Source organism: Sus scrofa, chromosome 4, assembly GCF_054392235.1.
Source record: "Sus scrofa isolate SSC_HxYL_T2T_F1_AM1 chromosome 4, Sscrofa_HxYL_maternal_Yorkshire_Landrace_v2.0, whole genome shotgun sequence".
NCBI classification, from domain to species: domain Eukaryota; kingdom Metazoa; phylum Chordata; class Mammalia; order Artiodactyla; family Suidae; genus Sus; species Sus scrofa.
Genome location: NC_139386.1, coordinates 85,738,494 through 85,759,777, shown reverse-complemented (window position 1 = coordinate 85,759,777; position 21,284 = coordinate 85,738,494). Strand labels below are relative to the sequence as shown.

General features: G+C 38.8%; 1 protein-coding gene across 1 annotated transcript in view; it reads right to left on the bottom strand.

The window, feature by feature from the left end:
- F5 (coagulation factor V) overlaps positions 1-21,284 on the bottom strand; it is an 81,329-nt gene extending 60,045 nt beyond the window's left edge. Inside the window, 3 exon segments of the mRNA NM_214120.1 lie at positions 9,001-9,123; positions 16,499-16,590; positions 21,028-21,284. Of these exon segments, the coding sequence (NP_999285.1) occupies positions 9,001-9,123; positions 16,499-16,590; positions 21,028-21,185 (373 nt within the window). The 5' untranslated portion in view covers positions 21,186-21,284.

Sequence of the window (21,284 nt, the reverse complement as noted above, 5' to 3'; positions counted from 1 at the left end):
CTCTTTATTTAGACTCTTTAAAAGAGATCACTGGGCTCTGTCTGAGTTCACCCTCATTACGTTGTACCCTGGAAACTAACTCCAGGGAGGGCCCATGTCTTTGGTTATTCTTCTCTCATGGATCATTCTCTTGCATTATCTGTTCTCAATGTCTAAAAACTGTTGTTTCATATGTTTTGTCTGCCTGTCTGGTTGATAAGAAAAATGGTAAATCTGGTTCCTCATGTCCAGAAGCCAGAGTTTGAGATGCTAAGTTTCTATAAGAAATAGTTTATGTTGTAGCAAGATCAGCTACCCTTGTCTAATTACACATCATCAGGAAATATACTCCACTCAGAATACTCTACTCAGAAATATTCATGTGAGTTTGCATGGTGTCAGCATACATTTGGGCTCCCCATATGGGAATGGAAAACAAGGTGTATGCATCCATCAGCAATGGACATTCAGACATTGCAGCAACATGCATTACTGTACCTCATAAAGTTCTGAGCATGGAAGCCATAAGATAGAAAGAGTATATCTAGATTTACTGATATAATCTCCAGAGGACAGAGCATCATCTTCTTTTTTCAGCTATATTGAGGTATAATTGACAAATATAATTGTAAAATATTTAAAGTGTGCTTCTTGGTGATTTAGTGTACTATACATCACGAAAGTATTCCCACTGTCTAGTTTATTCACACATCAATCATCTCACATATTTATCATTATTTTGGTGAGAACTTTTAAATTCTACTCTATTAGCAGATTTCAATTATATAATACCATGTTATCAACTATAGTCACCATGTTTACATTAGATTATCAGAACTTATTCACCTTATAGATAAAAGTTTGTACCCTTTTGCTAGCCTTTCCCTCTTTCCACCAACCCACAGCTTCCAGCAACTACTTTTCTACACTCTGTTTACATGATGCTGATTTTTTTAAAATCCATATTTAAGTGATACCAAGAGCATGATCTTCTATATATGGAAGAGAATGTAACCAAATTTGAAGTAATATTATAGTCATGATTTCATTTGCCTTACAGATTAGTAACAGAGGTGGACTTTAATACCTTCAGAAGCTGCCAATTTATATCATCAATGATTAAGCTGGTGTCATGGGGGAAAAAAGACTAGTTATGGATGGACCATAAGTCTTGATTGAAGACAAGAGACAGTATGAAATTTCTATTGGCTCAATACAAATTCAACTGTATCAAACCATTCCCTCAAACTTTCAAGAGCTCTTGTCTTACCCACAGGATAAAGACCAAGTTTGTTACTATGGCAGCTGAATTCACTCCTGAGTTTGCCCAGTCTACCTATCCAGTGTCATCTCCCTTTGTACCTCTATGCTGTGCACATTTTGTACTCCACATCAGTCTACTATCTCTAAAAGATATTCCAAGGTTTCACTCTTCTTTGTATCTCTACAGTTATCATTCTATGACAAGTCTAGACTCCAGAATTAGCCTATTAACTGGTCATTGAAGTTCTGGTATAAGAAGTTCCTCCCAATCTTATTTCCCAGCCTGTAGACAGAGAATGATCCCTTAAAATCCCCAGATCTTATTTTGCTGTGTTCCTGCTTAAAATTCTGACAATGGCTTCTTCTTCTTTATTATTATTATTGTTGTTGTTATTATTATTATTATTATTATTATTGCTGCATCTGTGGTATGTGGAAGTTCCCAGGACAGGGATTGAATCAGAGCCTCACTGTGGCAATGCCAGACTCTTTAACCAACTACCCTGGGATGAGGATCTAATTGCTGCCTCTGTAGTGACCTGAGCTACTGCAGTTGGATTCTTTTTTTTTTTTTCTTCACTTTGCAGTTGGATTCTTAACCCACTATGCCACAGGAGGAACTCTGACAATGGCTTCTTATTTTATAAAATCTTTAATACCAACTATAGGTCTGTTATGATCTACCCCTACCTTTCTCTCCATTCTCAACATGCATGACTTTTCCCTTTGTTTACTGTGTGCCAGTCACACTTGGGCCACCTTTTAGTTTCCCAGACATGCCAAGTTCTATCCAGCTCAGGGACTTTGCAGATATTATTCCCTTTGCCTAATATTCTTTCTCCCTTTTTTCCTTTGGAGAAAAGTGTGCTTATCCTTCAGATGTCATCTTAAGTATAAGCTTACTTCTTCTCAGATCTCTGATTGCACTATGAATTTTTATCTATTCCAGCACTCCTCACAATTTTTAATTAAATATGTATGACATTATATGATTAGTTATGTTTCCTTATTCTAGATAATAATTATTTGCACTGTGAACATTTCTGTCACTAGAATGTGAGAAATTCCAACAAAGGTTCTGGATTGATTGTCTTAGTATCTCTGGTATGAAAACAGCACTTAACATGGAGAAGATCCTCAATGAATGTTTATTAAAATTTAGGGTCCTGTGTGATAGAAGCAAGGTCATCAAGTCTAAGATCATGGGCATGTTTTGTCAGAATTGCATGGTATTAAAATAAATTAAATGCCAACATTAAAAATATGGAGATCTTATTTAAGTGTCTCGATTGCTGGTTTCTCCTAGAGAACAACAACAACAAATAAAACCCGAAGATCTGGTGACACGGGACAAAATTCCTGCATAGAATTTGGCTAGGTCTGATTCGTGGCTGCCCCCTTCAGACAGGACACTGGCTTTCTGATCACCGGTCCCCACTACACTCATTTTTTCATTGAATTACCCTCCTGGCTACTGTAGGCATCTTGTGCTAGTGAAAAGCTTAACAAACATGGGACTTTTTTTTTCTCCCCTGTGAAAGCTATCTTTTTGACACCAATAAACAATATTTAATAGGCTGAACTTTCACTCTGTTGATAAAAAAGAACTGGAGTGTTAAAATTATCAGGAGCTGAGAAACGTTAAAAGTTGAAATAACTTCCTATGAATACTAATATCATCTAAATCAAAAAGAAAAAAGTTTATGAGGAAGATTCTCTGCTCATATAAACAGGATGGATTATCTCTGTAAATCTGCAAAATTGCTTTAGGTTGCAAAGCACAAAACAGGACTGATAAGGAGAGTTGCCATCTCAGGTCAAATCTTGCTTGTTGACTGGAACTGGCATGGCGAATTGTTGACCAGAGCCCTACTAAATCAAGCTTGATGACCCTTATTCAATGCTTCATGCTTTGTGACCTCATGAAGTTAAAAAATGGCATTGCTTCCACTGTTTCAACTGTGGTATAATAGGGGATTCCTTCAGTAGAAAATGGCATTCCTAAGCTCTCAAAAAGACAAAGTGTGATATTCTTTGTAGGGTGAGAGATAACTTTTGCAGTTCTCCTCTCTTCCTCTGGATAAATGTATGCTTATACTTCAGATAGCAGCCTATATGTCAGTTTACTCATTCCCTGATCTCTGATACATACCAAATAATTACACAAATATTTATTTAAAAATTGAGAAGATAATTAAATATTTGTGAAATTATATGATTAATGATACTTTCTTCTGCTAGCTTGTGGGAGAAAGTACATGAGTTAGGCGGCCAGAATTGAGATTGCATGGTTGGACCACTTGCCACATGTATGAATTTGGGTAAGTTTCTTAACCCTGCTTTCAGTTTTCTATTCATAACTTAAGATAATATATATTTTAACAATATCATTTTTGATGGGTTATGAGGACTGGGTCACTATACTATGTAGCAGAGTTGACAGAACACTATAAATCAACTATACTCTAATACAAAATTTTTTTAAAGATTTGCATATGGGGATAGATTCTATACTTATACTGAGTAAGGGTTACTAATGAAATGGTTTGGGGATTATTTTACCAAAGTTTCAATTCTTTCCACTTCGAAGTATTTTTTTCTACCTTTCATCTAGAATAAAACAGGCATATTGTATCTTTGATGTTGCAACCTATATAACATGAGGTATGAAATATAAGTAGCTATTTAGAGGAAGCATTTATGAAAGACATTTTTGGTAAATATGATCTTGACCTTGTAATCAAAATAAAAAAACTTTAAACTCTTAGCTGAAAAGAGGAGAAATGGACAGGAAAGACTATTATGCTAGAGCACAAAAAGTCCTTGTTCAGCTTCTTGCTAGAGTAAATACTTTACACAAGGGTAGTCCTTCATTTTATACTTTCTTAATTCTGTTCACTTCCTGCTCAGCCCAATGTCAGCTTTGTGATTTGTTTACTCTTGTCGTGAAGAACTAATTATTTGCCAAGAGGATCTCAGTATTTTTTTTTTCAAATGTAAAATGGTGCGTACAAGCTTTGGACAAGTGGAGTTACATAAAGCGCCACTTTGCTCACCCATCAGGGTGCTTGTTCATGAAATCCTCTCTTGTTACTTATCCTTTTGGACAGCTCTTTTCCTCTCCACTTAAACTTAGTGAAGGGTGTATGCATTCAAAGATTCAGAACATTCTTTTAGAGGCTATAATTTAGGCAGTGGGTAAATTAGAGTGCTGATGTTTTATAAAGAGCCTGGGTTCACTGAATAGGGCATGCAAGTTTCTTTGAAGGAGAGTCCACAATTTTTGGATTTCGATTTAGGAGAATTCTTATATTAGCCTTTATGTGTCCAGTATTTATCATATACGCAAAGAAGTGTCTATATCAAGGCCAAAAAATTCAGATGCAAAATGAAAAATGTAATTAAATACGTTACGGCCAGCATTGCAATGTTTTGGAAAAACCTAAAAAACTAGGTTATCATACAGAGAATTTGGCAAATCTTAGATGCAAAGAACAATCTCCAGCAAAAAAATTATTTAATTATATATTATTTGGAGAATTAACTGACCTGCAGACAGTTGGATATCATAGTATTATAATACTCATAATGCAACTCACACACTTAAAAGGTGAGAATATATATCAAAGAATAACATTAAGATTCACTCTGAGTTCCCTGGTGGCTTAGCAGGTTAAGGATCCACATTGTCACTACTGTGGTGCGGGTATGATCTCTGGCTTGAGAATTTCCACATGCTGCAGATGTGACCAAAAGAAAAAAAGAAAAGAAGATTCACTCTGAAATAAATTTTAAAGATAACTTACCGAAACAGCTTCAGAAATCTTACCAGGCAACAAAATTTGCTCAAAGGCACAGCATTATAATCAAACAGTTCAGCACATGCTAGCTACAAAGTTTCTGAAATTTTAGCCTCAAATTGAAATTCTCGTAGCAATACAATGTTTAAAAGTGATTAAGTACAGTTTCAGATATTTTGTTTACTAGCTTAAAAATATATTCCTATTAAATACATTTATGAAAGAAATGTTCTTGGAAACATTTTTACAAATCACAATTTGTCCATCCTCTCAAAAGGGTTACTCATCCCTTCCCTATATAACATTGTACACCCGGGGAGTGGGTGCAACTGGGAGTAATTTGGTAACACCAAGCTACAACTTGGCATTTATGTCAGATGCTGCCAATTTATGGATGAATGAGCCTTCCATACTAAATACAGAAACATCTCTCCTGGCTGGAACTCAGATTTCCCATCATCTCCTAACAGAAGCATAGTTAAGAATTTAAAAAGCAAAAAAATAAATGTTACTAAATCCATGAATGAAAACTCAAGCTCTTCACCTGTAACAGTACAAGAGACATAACATAGGCCTTCATTTAGTCTGTTTTATTCTTAGATTGCACACAATTCTAATATTGGTGAATATTTGTAAAATCTCATTGTAGGAGTTCCCGTTGTGTCTCAGTGGTTAACGAATCCGACTAGGAACCATGAGGTTGTGGGTTTGATCCCTGGCCTTGCTCAGTGGGTTAAGGATCCAGCGTTGCCATGAGCTGTGGTGTAGGTTGCAGACGCGGCTCAGATCCCGCATTGCTGTGGCTCTGGCATAGGCCAGTGGCTACAGCTCCGATTAGACCCCTAGCCTGGGGACCTCCACATGCTATGGGAGCGGCCCAAGAAATGGCAAAAAGACAAAAAACAAACAAACAAACAAAAAAAACCTCATTGTAAACTGCAATTAATTGGTTAGAAAGAGGGGAAAGTATAACATTTAGAAAGATTTATATTCAAAGGGATTAAAAGAAAATACCTTACACTTAGAGAAGTAAACCTCAAACTATCCAGAAAATGTTATTATTCAAAATGACTCATTCTTGGAGTTCCTGTTGTGGTGCAGTGGTAATGAATCCAACTAGGAACCATGAGGTTGTAGGTTCAATCCCTGGCCTTGCTTAGTGGGTTGGGGATCCAGCGTTGCCCTGAGCTGTGGTGTGGGTTGCAGATGCGGCTCAGATCCCACATTGCTGTGGCTGTGATGTAGGCCAGCAGTTGTGGCTCTGATTCGACCCCTAGCCTGGGAACCTCCATATGCCTGTGGGTGTGACCCTAAAAAGCAAACAAACAAAAAAAGACTCATTTTTTATGTGCTCTAGATAACTGTGGCTTTCTGTGCAATTTTCCTTCATTTTGTCATCAGAATTCTATGGTACCGTTTTATTTCATTTGAGTAGAAATAAAATGATGAGCATTATTTAAAGCCAAGGCCTCCATTCCATCTAATTTTCATAAAATTTAATGCCTGCACTATAAACAGCTATGAAATAACTGTGGCAACAAGAGCTGTCATTATTGTGTGCAACCAAGTGCCAGATACTTTCCATATATTATGACTAATCCTTGCAATAACTTTAGATGGGAGGAATTACTGTCTCCATATTATAGATACACAACTGAGGAGGAGAGGTAAAGGAAATTGCCCAGGTTAAGTTAGAGTTCAAGCCCAGGTCATTTTGGCTCTCAAGCCAGCATTATTTCCATGGCTATCTTTTTCTTCTAGCTTATGGCAGTAGGTCTCCAAATCCTTGCTGGGTCTCAAAGATTAATTTTCAGATAAGAAGGTTCCCAGATAAGGATTAATTCCCTGTCTAGGTTGGATCATTCACTGGTTAGATCGAGGGCCACATGGGCAATGATTGAGTCCTCTCTCAAGCCATTTACAGTGTTTCAACGTCCCACCATTCCTCTCTCAAATATATACCTCTGAGGCAACGAAATCTGGATTCTCTTGTAGCTGACTCAGCATGTACTTTATCTCTGCTCCTGAAAAAATAGTTCAAACCATAGAAGGAGGCTACGGGCAAGAGTGAGTGTCAGACGTGACAAAGGAGATGTTTTAACAGAGGGCCCAATAAAATGAAAAGAAGGCTTGTTTTATTTTTTTTATTTTTTACTACAAAGCCACTTCTAACCTATTTACTAGATTACATCTCATTTCCAAGATAAAATTTGACTTTCCCCATCAATATGTATTTACCTTTCTCAGACTCATGCAACAGGGCCAATAACCAAGTGATCAATGGAAGTTGTGGGAGCATTGTAGACCATTTCTCATAAGTGGTTCTGGCTGTAGGGGAGTGTAGGGACAAATAAACAGTACAGGAAGGGGGATCATGTTGCAAGGTTCATTCCCTGTGCAAACAGCTTAGCTGGAATACAAAGTCCACCATGCTTACCTCCTCCCACATTTGAAATGGAACCTGCACAGGAGAGTTTGAAGGTTCTCCCTTCATGCGTTACATTGCTGAATTCCTGAGGATTCCTCTGGAATCTTCATAAGTAGGCGAAATGGTTGTTTACTATGTCACTGCACACTACCTTACCCAGATGCCTGAAATTTTAGTTAATGCTTCACTATTTTTCCTCAAGCCAAAGATTGAGTGATAATGCTAAAAGTCCTGGGGATGTTAGTTCATTGACTTATTATCAGTCATGTATACCTTGTCAGAATGATTTGATAACAATATACATAGGAAATACTAAACATCAAAGTCACTTATTAATCCACATGTTATCAGATAAATATTAAATTATTTGATCATATTTTTAAAGTTTTTAAAATTTTAACTGAGATATAATTGACAAAAACATTATAATTTGAACATATTTTGATTGAAGAATTAACTTTACCATCATAGATAATATTTATAAAGTGCTTAATTATATACTAAGAATTATTCTAATATTTCATAACAACAAACCTGTAAGAGGTAGGTATGATTATTACCGCTATTTTGCAGATGAGAAAGATGAGGCATAGAAGAGTTAAGTAACTTCCCAAAAGTCACATAGCTAATAAATGTCTGAGCCGGGATTTGCACCAAGAGTCTAGTTCTAGAGCCCACACTGTAAACCACTCTCCTACTCAATTCTCTTCCACGGTAAAATGACTGGAATGGAAAAAAGAAAACTTGTAAATTGTGAAAGGTTAAAATTTATTTTTAAATGTTATTATACCAGCATCTCTTTTAACAGGGATAATTTTCTTACATCACTTTCTAACAGAACTCTACTCCGCTTATTGCGGCCTGAACATCAACATAATGGAAATAATCACCAACAGGAACAATATCAACAATAGGAACTTACTATCTTGCAGCTGAGGTGTTCACTTTTATCACCACCGTCTTCATGATCTTCACCATCTGTGTCATCATTATCTTCATCATTGTTGTCATCATTTATCGAGGGCTTACCAGATTCCAGAAACCACACTTAGTACATTACCTAAGTGATCTCATTCGATCCTCAAAGCAATCTTATAGAATGGGTATGACCATTCCCATTTTATAGATGAGAAAACTAAGGCTCAGAGATGCTAAGGTCACAGAATCAGAAATTGTAAACCTGGAATTTGAATCTAAGCCGGCCTTCAAAGCTTATGGTCTTAACCACTTCTCTATGTTCAGACCTTTAATGTTACTTCTATTACCACCACTACCATCAAATATCACTAACTAGGTGCCATGTATGTCCCAGGCTAGTCCTATGTCACTATTTCAAACTATGGCCCATGGGCTAAATCCAAATCTTTTTCATTTTCTCTCTGAAATCTATGAAGGCAATGATTTTTATAATTCCCAGTTGCAGGAAAGGAGGCTTCTCTATCATGGTTAACAATATGGTTTTGAATGTTTGGCACTGGCAATAAGGAGTTGTACATTTTCCTTGTCAGAGGGATATCAAATTCCCCTTACCTTCTGCGAATTTACTGTACTTAATTCCTTGAGGATGGATGCTTAAGGGCTTGTCTGCCTTATTCCTAAAGTGAACTTTCATGATGTCTCCAACTTCTGCATATAAAGTAGGCCCAAGAAGTCCTGTGAAAACAAGGATTTAAAATATGTCTGTGTTCAGGATTACCAAGACAGAGCCGCTAAGCAAGAAAAACATGGGAAAAACCCCATGGGTGATTGCAGTCATTCCTCTCGCTCCTGAGGCTGACCTGCTTATTTTCAATCTAGAAGGCTTTGCCAGCTCATTAACTCTATATTACATGCAGTCAGATAAGAAAAGGAAAGTAGAAACACTTAGGTTGGGCCCAAAGCCAGTTAAGAGAGTATGATACTTGGTTCTGATCACGTCCACCCCATTCTGACCCACTGTCATGTCTGGAGATACTACTACCTTTGGTCAAGAAGAGAAAAGTATCGGACTTCTCATGTGGCTCACAACATAACTACTTGGTGTTGCTTCTACAGTCGCTGTGGCTCGACCCCTAGCCTGGGAACGTCCATGTGCTACAAGTGCGGCCAGGAAAAAAAAAAAAAAAGAGAAAAGTATTCATTTTCACTTATACGAGGTGATGTGAGGGAGGATGAGTGGCTATTTTAGATCTCCCTGAGGTGGGAGACCTCAGGGACCTAAATGAAGTGAGGGAACAAAATAGGACCAGTTCTCTGGTCCTGAGGCAAGTTCAGAGTCCCTGAGGCAAGAGCAAGCTCGATGTATCCAAAGAACAGTCAGACAAAGAGCATGCCCAGAATGAGAAGGGTTGGGGATTGGCCGGGCTGACAGAGCAGGGTAGGGGATGGGGGAAGGCAGATCACATAAGGCCCTGTAAGGACTTTGGATTTTTTTCTAAGTGAAATGGGAAGTCCCTGGGGCTTTGTGAAGCAGAGACATGGTCTGATATGTTTGAAATTTCACCTTAGCTGCCGTAGAGAAGATATTCTGTGTAATGACAAGCATGGAAGCAGACTGGTTGATATAGACAAGAGACAGTGTTGTATTGGGCTAGCATGTATAGCAGTGAAGTGGTGAGAAGATGTTGGATTCTGGACATTTTAAAAGTAGAGCCAGGAATATCTACTGAGAGGTTGGATGTGGCACTTGAGGGAAGTCAAGGATGACGAAAAGATTTTTGATCTGAGCAGCTGGGTAAATAATATCAGCTACTTAGATGGGGAATGCTGGGGAGACAGCAGGTTGGGGTGCAAAAATCAAGAATGAAGTTCCACTTACTACATGCCAGGTGTTGTGCTAAGTATTAAGTAGCACTGAGTATAGTAAAAATAAAATAATCATAATAATAATGATGATGGATAATATAAGATGACACAGTCCCTGTCCTTAAGGAGCTCACAAGCTCATTTGGAGATAGACAGAAGGTAGCAGCTACTGCTGAGACAAGGCCACAGGAGTAGACAGGGTAAAGGACCAGTTCTGTCTAGGGAGTTAGGGGCAGGGTTGATATATGAGTCAGATTTTTGAAGAGTCATATTCTAGAATTTCCCAAAGAGTAGTCTTTGGATTTTCTGCATTCGAATCAGTGGGGGCCAAACTAAAAGGCAGATTCTCAAGTACTGGAGCAGCCCCCAGTAAACTCAAGTCTCTGGAGGTGGGTTTGGGAATATGCATTTTAAACATGTGCTCCTGAGGGACTCTGATGTCCCTGAGAGCTTAAGAACCTGACACCAACTGTATTTCAGACAATTGACTGTTCTCACTTCCAAACCATCCATAAGCTCTCATGGGGTTGACTTCTGCCTGTTAGAAATGGCAGGAGTGAGAGGGAGAAGTTACAGTGGTCATGGAGTTCAACCGGCATTTGTTGGCAGTGGTGATAATTAAAATAGAGCTTCTGCTTATTGTCTCCCTTGATATATTCAAGCACTTTAAGCCCTTACATTAAATCTCCTTCCAATACATCTTTAAGGTAGATATCAAGATTTTTATTTTATAGATGAACACACTGAACCCCAGAGAATTTAAATATCTTGCCCAATATTATATAGCTAATTAGAGGCAGAAGCATAATTTAAACTTAAATCTATCTGACTCCAGATTTTTAGCTTTTGCACCCACCATCATGTATTTATTCATCATTCAGTAAATATTAACTGAATGCTTACATTATCCTAGGTTTTCAATGGTGAGTGAAATAGGTATGCCCTCTGTCTTCACAGAGCTTAGAAAATGGAAGGATAGATTTTAACAGATGATCACACAAATATTTAATTGCAAACTGGGGTTCACATTATAAAGCACAAATGCTGAAGAGCATTTGACAGAGGCATCTCATCTAATCTTAGAGGCTGGAGGGGATCAGTTCTGGGAAATGTTTCCCTGGGGAAGTGATGCATTAATTGAAGTGCAAAGAAGCAAAGAGATGGACAAAGACATTTCAGGGAGTGAGATTAACACATGCAAAGGCCCTGATATGCTGGAAAACTTGGCCTCTTAAGAGAACTGACAGGTTGCCAAAGGGAAAGTAGAGCTTAGTACACAAGAGAGACAGGCAGAATGTGAAGCCAAAGGTGAGATCAGAGGTCCAGTCACATAGGCCCATGCAGTCCTCTTAGAGTTTTGCCCTTAATTTAAGCAAATTAAATTGATTTGGAAGCAAGGGTGTGACATGAACCAGATACTGGCTTTTAAATATCTGGCTGCATTTGTGGAGTGTGATCCTAGGGAGAAACCAGAGTGAACAGTTAGAGAATGGATAGAAGACTCCAGCAGAGAGAAGGTGGTGACTTCGTTTGAGGTTAGGGCAATGGAGATACAGAGAAGAAAACATATTAGAGAGCTATTTGAAAGATCAAATTGTCAAGACTTGATGGGCTGGGTACAGGGTGAAGGGTTAGGGAGATCAAGTCACCATGGATGGCTGTTGGGGTTCTGCCTTGGAGGGCTGGGTGGATGAGGGTGCCATTCTCCAAAAGGGAGGACACTGGGAAAATTTTGTTTGGTGGGTGTGGTGGGCAGAATAATGGCCTTCCAGAGATGTCCATGCTCTAACCCCTGGGACCTATGGATATGCTACCTTATGTGGCAAAGTGAACTCTAACTGTACAATTAAGTGAAGGATTTGAGATGGGAGAGTTTCCTGGATTATCCAGGTGGGCTCAGTGTAATCAGAAAGGTCGGGAGTTCCCGTCATGGCGCAGTGGTTAACAAATCCGACTAGGAACCATGAGGTTGCGGGTTCGGTCCCTGCCCTTGCTTGTGGGTTAACGATCCGGCGTTGCCGTGAGCTGTGGTGTAGGTTGCAAGGTTGCAGACGCGGCTCGGATCCCGCGTTGCTGTGGCTCTGGCGTAGGCCTGTGGCTACAGCTCCGATTCGACCCCTAGCCTGGGAACCTCCACATGCCACGGGAGCGGCCCAAGAAATAGCAAAAAAAAAAAAAAAAAAAAGAAAGAAAGGTCCTCATAAATGGGATGGGGGAGCATCTGAGTGAGCAATTTGGAAGAAGCTACCCTGCTGGCTTTGAAGATGGAGGAAGGGGGCATGAGCCTGTGAGTGCAGGTGGCTCCCAGTACTGGGAAGAGGCAAGAAAACAATTCTCCCCTGAGGCCTCCAGAGGACACAGAATTCTACAAACACTTTGATTTAACCCAATGAGACTAATTTTGGAGTTCTGGCCTCAAGAACCCTAAGAAAATAAATTTGTGTTGTTTTTAGCCACTGTTTGTGTTAATTTGTTACAGCAAAAATAGCAAACTGATATCATATTAGCAATAAGAAAGTATGATCTCTGAGATAAGATCCTATCTTTCCCCAACTCCTATATTCATACCCACTGTTGTCATATTCCTTTCACTGAACACCAAATCCTAGAGTTTATACTTATCTTGTGCCTGAAGTTTCTTGTCCTAGTTTAAGCCTCATTTTAGAGATGGTGACAAAGCTGGGGAAGTGAGTGGGGAGAGTGGCTTGCCCAGGGTCAGTGATGGGGTGGCATCATTGGGACTAGAACTCAGGTCTCTAGACTCTGGAACCAAAGTTTCTCTACTACCTTCTGCAGGGCAGGTCAGACCCCCCCACACACACACCAACTTTCCTGGAATAGTCCCACTGTCTACGTCAGTTTTTAGTTCTGCCATCTGAATTCACTGGTCAACCCCTCTCTTCTGGCTGCTACCCTCAGTCCCAGAGCCCAACAGAAGCCCTCGCTGGCTATCCCACGTGTCCAGAATGCCCAGGAACCCAGTCTGGTGCCGACTGTGCATTTACATGGTGTGCTGGGTTTTGTTGCCATGGTTGCCTTGCCTGGTTGATTTGTTTGTTGTCATCACACGGCTGCAAATGCCAGATGCCCAAAATAAGTCTTTGAAGTTATTTACCCTTTTACTGCAATGAGTAGTTTGAAATATTTATTTAGCCTCCCTATCCACTACTTCAGAATTAAATCAAAACAAAGGGCTGTTTTTATAAATGCAAACCAAATACCTTCAGGCGTGTAAGAAAACACATGGCTGAATGTTGTCTGAGCTGCTGTTTACTTCCTCCATCTGTCATGTGGTCTAAGACCTTTCTCATCCTCTCCTCGGTGCAGCCAAAGTGGGGGAAGGGGTGACCTATCTTGAGAGCTCAGAAAGTTACTACAGTCTGTACCCAATTTCATGCTATTCGGAGTTGGAAAGGACTGAGGAGGTCAGTTAATCCAATCCTCTGCTCTCAGGTAAATAATGTGTTATCAGAAACAGGGCAGCCCATTGTTGCTGCTATTATAAAACTCCTTTGGGGACAAACATTTCATAATATTCCTTGAAAAGACTCACAGACTCAAAAGTAGCCATTTTAAAGCCCAAGACAGGATTCCTAAAAATGATCCTGGCCCCTTCACCTATCCACATGTCCACACACCTGACGGGACAGGCATCTCTTCAGACCTCCAGTCCTAGAGCCTCGCCCCACCTGCAATTACAATAACTTCTGGGCTCATGCTGCAGAAATGGGGCACATGGCTAGTATCATATTCACCAGATGGGTAGAGGCAGAAATAAGGGAAATGTACAAATAATACAGAACTAGACAATGGAATGTGCAAGACCACTTAGTCAAAGGCAGTGTTCACATCAGATCTTATTAAGATTCTGAGGTTTTTCCTTTATAGCAGATTTTCTTCCTTGCATCAACAGTAGTTGATAGGGATACAGAGATGAATAAAATACCCTCCCACGTGCTCTAGGGGTTCATAATTAAGCAACTTTGGGAGTTCAGGAAGAGGCTTCATAAAAATGGATGTTAAAATGCCTCAGAGTTCACAGAAAACAAATATGTTAGGAGATACATAAGAGTTGACAGAAAATGTTTCAAGTGCCTCAGGCTTAAACATAAATCAGTTACCAAGGTCAGCTTCTACTAATGAGACTGAAACAGAAACCACTAAAAAACTTATTCATCTCAAAGGATTTCGATCACAGTCCTCTCCTCTTCAAAAATTTTCAGTGCCTCTGTATCATTCAGAAGATAGTCTCCAGCCTGGCACTTGGCCTTTCCATCACTTTCTGCACTTGGTGAAATGGCTGATACAGCACAGACATTGTGATTCAGATAACTTGGCAAAAGTCACAAAAAGCAGAGCTCCACACATCTGCCCAATTCCTCTTTTCCCAGACCTAATGAATACAGTTTCCCAGCTCATTTTCCCTCTATCCCTCTACAACTTACTTAAGGAGATAGTTCTTAAGTGTCTATTATACATACCAAGCTTGAAGCTGGACTATGAAAATGAACAGACTCTAAGACAGAAGACAGGAGAGCCTTTCATTTCCTGCCCAAAACAACAAACTTAATTTTATTAGTAACTTTGCTAATAAAAGATGACTCACCCAGTCCCTTGCCTGGCCCCTGCACCCGCCCCCATGATGGTGGTATCTCTTCTACCTCAGGCTGATCCAGTTGAGTTTTGAATCCCATCACTTCCTATTTCCTCTGAGTCTGGCTCCATCAGTTGTTCCCCACCAGATGTCTTTAGCCTCTCCTTTTCTATTGGATTATTCCCTTAAGCACTTAAATATTTTAAGTCACTTGTCATTCTTTTTTTTTTTTTTAAATAAAACTCTTAAAATATCCTTAAACCCTCATTCCCTTCCGGAACTACCCTATCTCTACTCCCATTTGGAGCCACATTTCAGGAGTTATCTATGTCAGTTCCTGCTCCTCCTTCTCCCCTTTCTTTATCTTCCATTTCCATTTCTGTTCACCAGAAGAAGTGGTACCAGGGAAACTGGGTAAAGAGAGAGTTTCAAGAAGGGGGAGGATTAAATGTCCTAGTCATGTCAAGTGGGAAGAGAAGTGGAAAGCAGACATTGGTTTGGCATCTCAGAAGTCATGGGTTTACTTTTTTTGAGAGTCATTTTAGTTGACTCATATTAGAACAGATTAGGGAGGAAAGATAAGAAAAGAAATGGTATGCTAGAGAATGAAATGGACTAATAACACAGGAAATAGGTAGTGAAGGAAAAGGGGGAAGAGGCAGGCAGAGTCAAGGGGAGATTTCTTTCTAGATGGGGGTTAACCTGAGCATAAGTTGTGCTCTGTGATATTGTTGATGACTTTTGATGGAAGGGGGGGGGTGTCTAGTCAAGGAAAGACTGAAGGTAAACAGAGATCCAAAGAGGAGGCAGGATAAGACGGAATGAATAAGACAGGTAGAAGGATGAGTCTGGGGAAGATGACAGGTCTTCACCTGGTAGGGGGAGAAGGATGAGTGAATTATTGACTAGTGGACCCAATTAAAGGAACTTCTCTCTTAACAGCCTTTATCATTCCTGCCAACTATGTTACCATATTTAAGACTCCAGAAATCCATTCAGCCTCCTTTCCTTATTAAAAAAAGAGATGAGAGAAAAATAAGAGATTTTTCTTTAAAAATGATAGCTACTGTGTACATCACACTAAACAGAATAGAAGAGATGTGGAAGATAGATGTAAAAGAATCAGCCATATACAGTGCCTTTAAATGCGTCTAGGAAGTCATATGGGAGCAAAATGTCATTTGTTAAGGTTCATCTGTATACATTAAGCTAGACCATAAGCTCCAGAAAGATAGGGTAAGACCTGTCTTGTCCACTATGGCATCCATAGTGCCTAGTTCAAGGCCCAGCAAGTGCTCAGTAATAGTTTGTTAGACAAATGAATAAAAATTCAAACACTTAAAAGTTTCCTTTAGCTTTTTGTTTAAATAAAGGTTAAAAACAGCTGGCTTCATGGGCATGTGACCCATGCAATTGCACAGGGTCCCATGCATAGAAGGGCCCCCAGCTTGGCTTAATATTTTGCTGTCACTGTTCTGAAATCCTCAATACTAGAAGTGAGGCCCCTACAAATTATGTAGCCATTCTGGTTAAAGACAACAAAACCACACATTTCTAGAAAATGTCACTAAAAAATATTTAGATATATGTGAATGTCAAATTATCTATAGAACTTTATCTTTAAAATTTTAAAATATACTTATGGTTTACCTGACATTCTGGATGGTGGTTTCTCTTTCTGAAAATATGCTTCATACTCTCTGTAAACAACTTTCTTAAAGGAGGTTGCAAAAGGGCTTGAACTGGAAATACAAAATAAATTTGAAAGGCTTATGTAACATTTACTTCTCACGTTAAAACAAAAGAGATCTCTCATGTCCTCAGACTTTTACTAGGAATAGCAGTATTTTTAACTGAATTGCAGAAACCCAAGATTTTATAAATATGAAAAATAAGTGAAGTTAATAAAATAATCATTGGTCTCGTCAGGAATATTCTGTTGTGATGATAACTATTCTTCCACAAATTTAAGTCTGCAGTAACTAATCTTGTTAATCAATTTCCAAAGAAAGCACCCCAAATCATTGTATGAACCGAAGCTTTAGGCTTAGATTTTAAATGATTCAGGATAACTGAATCCTTTTTGGGTAACTGTGTGAGCTATTTTTCAACTCACCCCCCCAAATGTAGTTTTTTTTTTTGAAGTTAATAATATGATAGGGATTATTTTTTTTTTCCAAATGTAGTTTTAAGCTACTGGGGAACATTGTAAAGAACTGTTAATTTGGTGGATTCTATTTCTGGTTGAGAAGTTGGAAGCCAGCTAATGGAAGAAAAGTCCAGGGACTCATATAGGAAACAAACAAATGAAAAAACTGGAGTTCCTGTTGTGGCTCAGTGGTAATGAACCCAAAAGTATCCACGAGGATGCAGGTTCAATCCCTGGCCTTTCTCAGTGGGTTAAGGATCCAGCATTGTTATGAGCTGTGGTGTAGGTCACAGATGTGGCTCGGATCTGGCATTGCTGTGGCTGTGGCATAGGCTGGCAGCTGCAGCTCTAATTTGACCCCTTGCCTGAAAACTTCCATATGCCAAAACCAAAAAATAAAAAACAAAAAACAAAAAACAAAAAAACCCTAAGTCTTGGGAAGTTTAAGTAACTTGTCTGAGCAGACACAGTTGATAAATGGCCAAGTCAAGATTCAAAAAGGTGAGGCCATTGTTCAGTCATCTCTTGGTATCTGTGGGGGATTGGTTTCAGGACCCTCATGGACATCAAAATCTGCAGATGTTCAAGTTCCTTCTATAAAGTGGAATGGTATGGTCAACTCTCCATATCCACAGGTTCCACATCCACAGACACACAGGGCTGTTTTCAGATGGTTAAGGGTCCAGAGAGAGGGAGGAAGGGAGAATACTGGGTTAATTTCCCACCTTCTGCCTCTTAGAGATAGAGGCACATTTTTCCTATCCTTGTCTTAAACTCAAAGATGAACGTAAAATGGAAGAGAGTTGGGGGAAATTTCTTATAGATATTTAAACCAGTTTGACCATAACTGGGCTTTGTTATGTTTCCTAAACCAGAGATTGGCCCAGCTATACTTAGGGCATAGTAGAGAGGGATACAAATTACATTTGCCATGACATCTATGTAGGACAGAAGCTAAGAGAACTGGTGGTAGATTCAGAGTGTCTGGGCTTGAATCCTGTGTGTGCCCCTTGTTAGCTGTGTAAACTTGACACAGTTTATTGAATCCATTTATTCCTCTGTTTCTGTAATTGATAGCTGTGAATAATAGTAAAATCTCCCTTATGCAACTGTTACAAAATTTAAATAAGCTGATATCTGCAAAGGGTTTAGAGCTGGCACATTGAAGATATTCAGGACATATTAGCTAATAATATTTTAAAAATGTAATAAAAGTTGGTTTTTAGCTTTCAGATTTTCCCAGAAAGCAGAAAAATCTATAACTATTGATTCTCATAATTTTAAAATGTGGGATACAAGAACTTAATATTTGGAGGCAGAATTAAAGGAGACATTAGTAAGTATTTTTGGAATGGTAGCTATTGAAAGTTCTCAGTCACTGGACACATTGAAGTAGAAATTAGACAACTATTTGCTAGAGGGGTTGGTGCTTAGGGTGTGGGGAAAGTTGAAAATGAATTAAACAACATCTTAGAGTTTTTAGATCCTAAGAACCCTAGGATTCTATATGCTAACTTTTGTCCTTAATGTGAAAGTCCATTTTTGTTTATTTGTGTGGCTTTTTTATACAGTTGAAAAGTATCTCCCATCCCTAATGTTAGATCTTTAAATATGGGGATATAGGCGACAGTATAAAATCTTTACTAAGAAAAATCAGTCTTTCATGCAGAGTAATTTTAATAGAGGTATGTTTCCTAATATGTTTCACTGTGTATATTGTGTGTGCATACCAAGATATATTTATTTTGATTTGAACAATTGAATTGCTATTGAAAAATAATGTCTGAACAGAAAGTTAAAGATGATATGAATTCAAATGATATGCATGATAAATTTTACATTTAGGAGGACTGTTTAAAGATGATTTATTCAGAATAAAAATCATATCAAGCTAGAACCCTAGAGGAAAAAAATATATCTTTTTTCACTGTCAGGTACTATCTACATGTAAGTGATTGGACATGTATTCTTAGGAAAAAATTTTAAAACATTCACTTCAGAACTGGAGCAAGAATAAAAGATGTATTTCACCTCTAAAAGGCATTGTCTTGCCAATATTACATGAAATAAGGAAAGATCTTTGCTTTGGGCTAAAATACACTTTGGCAAAGGATGGAGTTGTCTATGTTGATTTCTTTATGGTGAGTATCGTCAGCCAAGGGGTAGGACAATTTAGAACAAGCTCATAGTTTAAGCAGCCAGCTATAGATTTTTCACAAAAAAATTCTTGAAAGAGAAGTTCCCGTCATGGTGCTGCGGAAACAAATCTGACTAGGAACCATGAGGTCGAGGGTTCAATCCCTGGCCTCGCTCGGTGGGTTAAGGATCTGGCATTGCTGTGAGCTGTGGTGTAGGTCACAGACGCAGCTTGGATCCTGCATTGCTGTGGCTGTGGCATAGGCCGGCAGCAACAGCTCTGATTAGAACCACCATATGCTTTGGGTATGGCCCTAAAAAGCAAAACAAACAAACAAACAAACAAAACCTAAAGAAATGACATAATTTGAGGTGCAAAAATATGGATAGTTGGTTCATGTATGGTCAACTGTATGGTTTTGACTCAATAATTGATTGATATGAGAGGAACAACTCTCCCCTGAATTCTGGAAACTCAGCCACAGAGTAAGAATATAGGATGATCAGTCATGGCTCTTGATGTGAATTCACCATGTGAATCAGCCTCATGTGGTTCTGCCTACAGAATTCTGCTTGTGATTCTTCGTGTTAATTATGGAAGATGATTATTTCATAATAATGAAAACTTCCAAGCACAAGCACCGTGTGACAAAGAAAAGCCAGTAACAAAATTAATGTTCTACCCATGAGCAGGAAAATTAATGTTGGAAAGACTGTCATTTCCTTTGGGGTTGTAGTTAGTAGTAGTTCCCTAATGTTGTGGGTGTGACCTAGATTATCACCTTGAAATGCAATGTTTTAAATGACTTTTTTTTTAAAAAAAGAGAGATTTCTTATTATTACAAGACCAAGATACTATGTAATACCCTCCAAAATAACCCAGTTACAAAGAAAAGATTTTAAAAGGGTTAATATTATGCACTAAAAGGCTCAAAATATTACAATATTTTCTTGGCAGATCGCTTTAGTTTCGAAATTATAAAAGAGGAACATATCTTTCACAATTGTTTAAGCTGTGATGTTAAGTTAAAAGAAAACTTAGTCACATTAGCAGTTTATCATTAAAAGAAATAAAAATGTAGCTAACCAGAAATATTGAGTAGAACCTATAATTTGTTTAATTTCTGAGAAGTCTTGTTTGTAAGCTTTCAATTAGGAAAAACAGTTCTGTGACTCAAGTATACTTTTATTATTTAAACCCCCTTGTAGTTACATATGCCCTTTAACAGTGACTCCACCAAAATAGCCAGTTTAGACCATATCCCAGGGAGTGATTAAGAATGAGAGAAAAACAATGAGCCACATGCAGCAGAAAAAGGTAAAGGAACAACAATGTCCATTTTTATGAACTGATGATGTTTTGAAAGTCATCTATAAGAAAACAAAACCCTAAATTATGACAATTGTTGAATAATCAGCTTATAAGAAAGTACAAGGTATATACATCTTTAGTTGTAGAAGATGAAGCCGTGTGGAATAAATAATATGTAAATGGAAGTTTAATAAAAATACCAGGCTACTAAAAATCTGGAACAGGAGTTTGCAGGAAAGGCTAATGACCTAGGTACCTGGTGATTTTGAATCAATCAATATATTAAAGAAACAGTCGATCGTGCTAACAAAACTGCATTAACAACAAACTCTTGAAAGCAGTATCTAGGCAATGAAACAATATTTTCTATATCTTCACAATGGTAAACTGTATTATTGTGGGCAAAATGAGCATCCACCAGGTTTAGTTTATTCATTTTACTTTCCTATTTACTGTATTTACCTACCTGAAGTTGGGGCGAGGGTGAGGGGAAGGGAACAATGGAATTGCAAAGGAATGATCTCTAAAAGAAATAGATTATCCTTCCTAGAGAAGCCCACCCAGACACCAGACCTGCCTTACCTGGGGTGTGTGGGCTCAGGGTGATAGTTCCAGCTGATGCTCTGAGCAGCCACGTAGAACTGTCTTACCCTCGCTGCTTCAGTCCCTAGGTTTCCCCAGGCTGCCCAGCTGGTGCCCAGGACCACAAGGACCCAGGGGCAAGGGAGAGCTGGGAACATGGTTCCTTTCTGCTCCTCCCTGCCGTCACCACCCCAGGGAGGGTGGAATGCCGAGGCGGATTGCGCTCGCTTCGATGGCTGTCCGCTGTTGGCACTGCA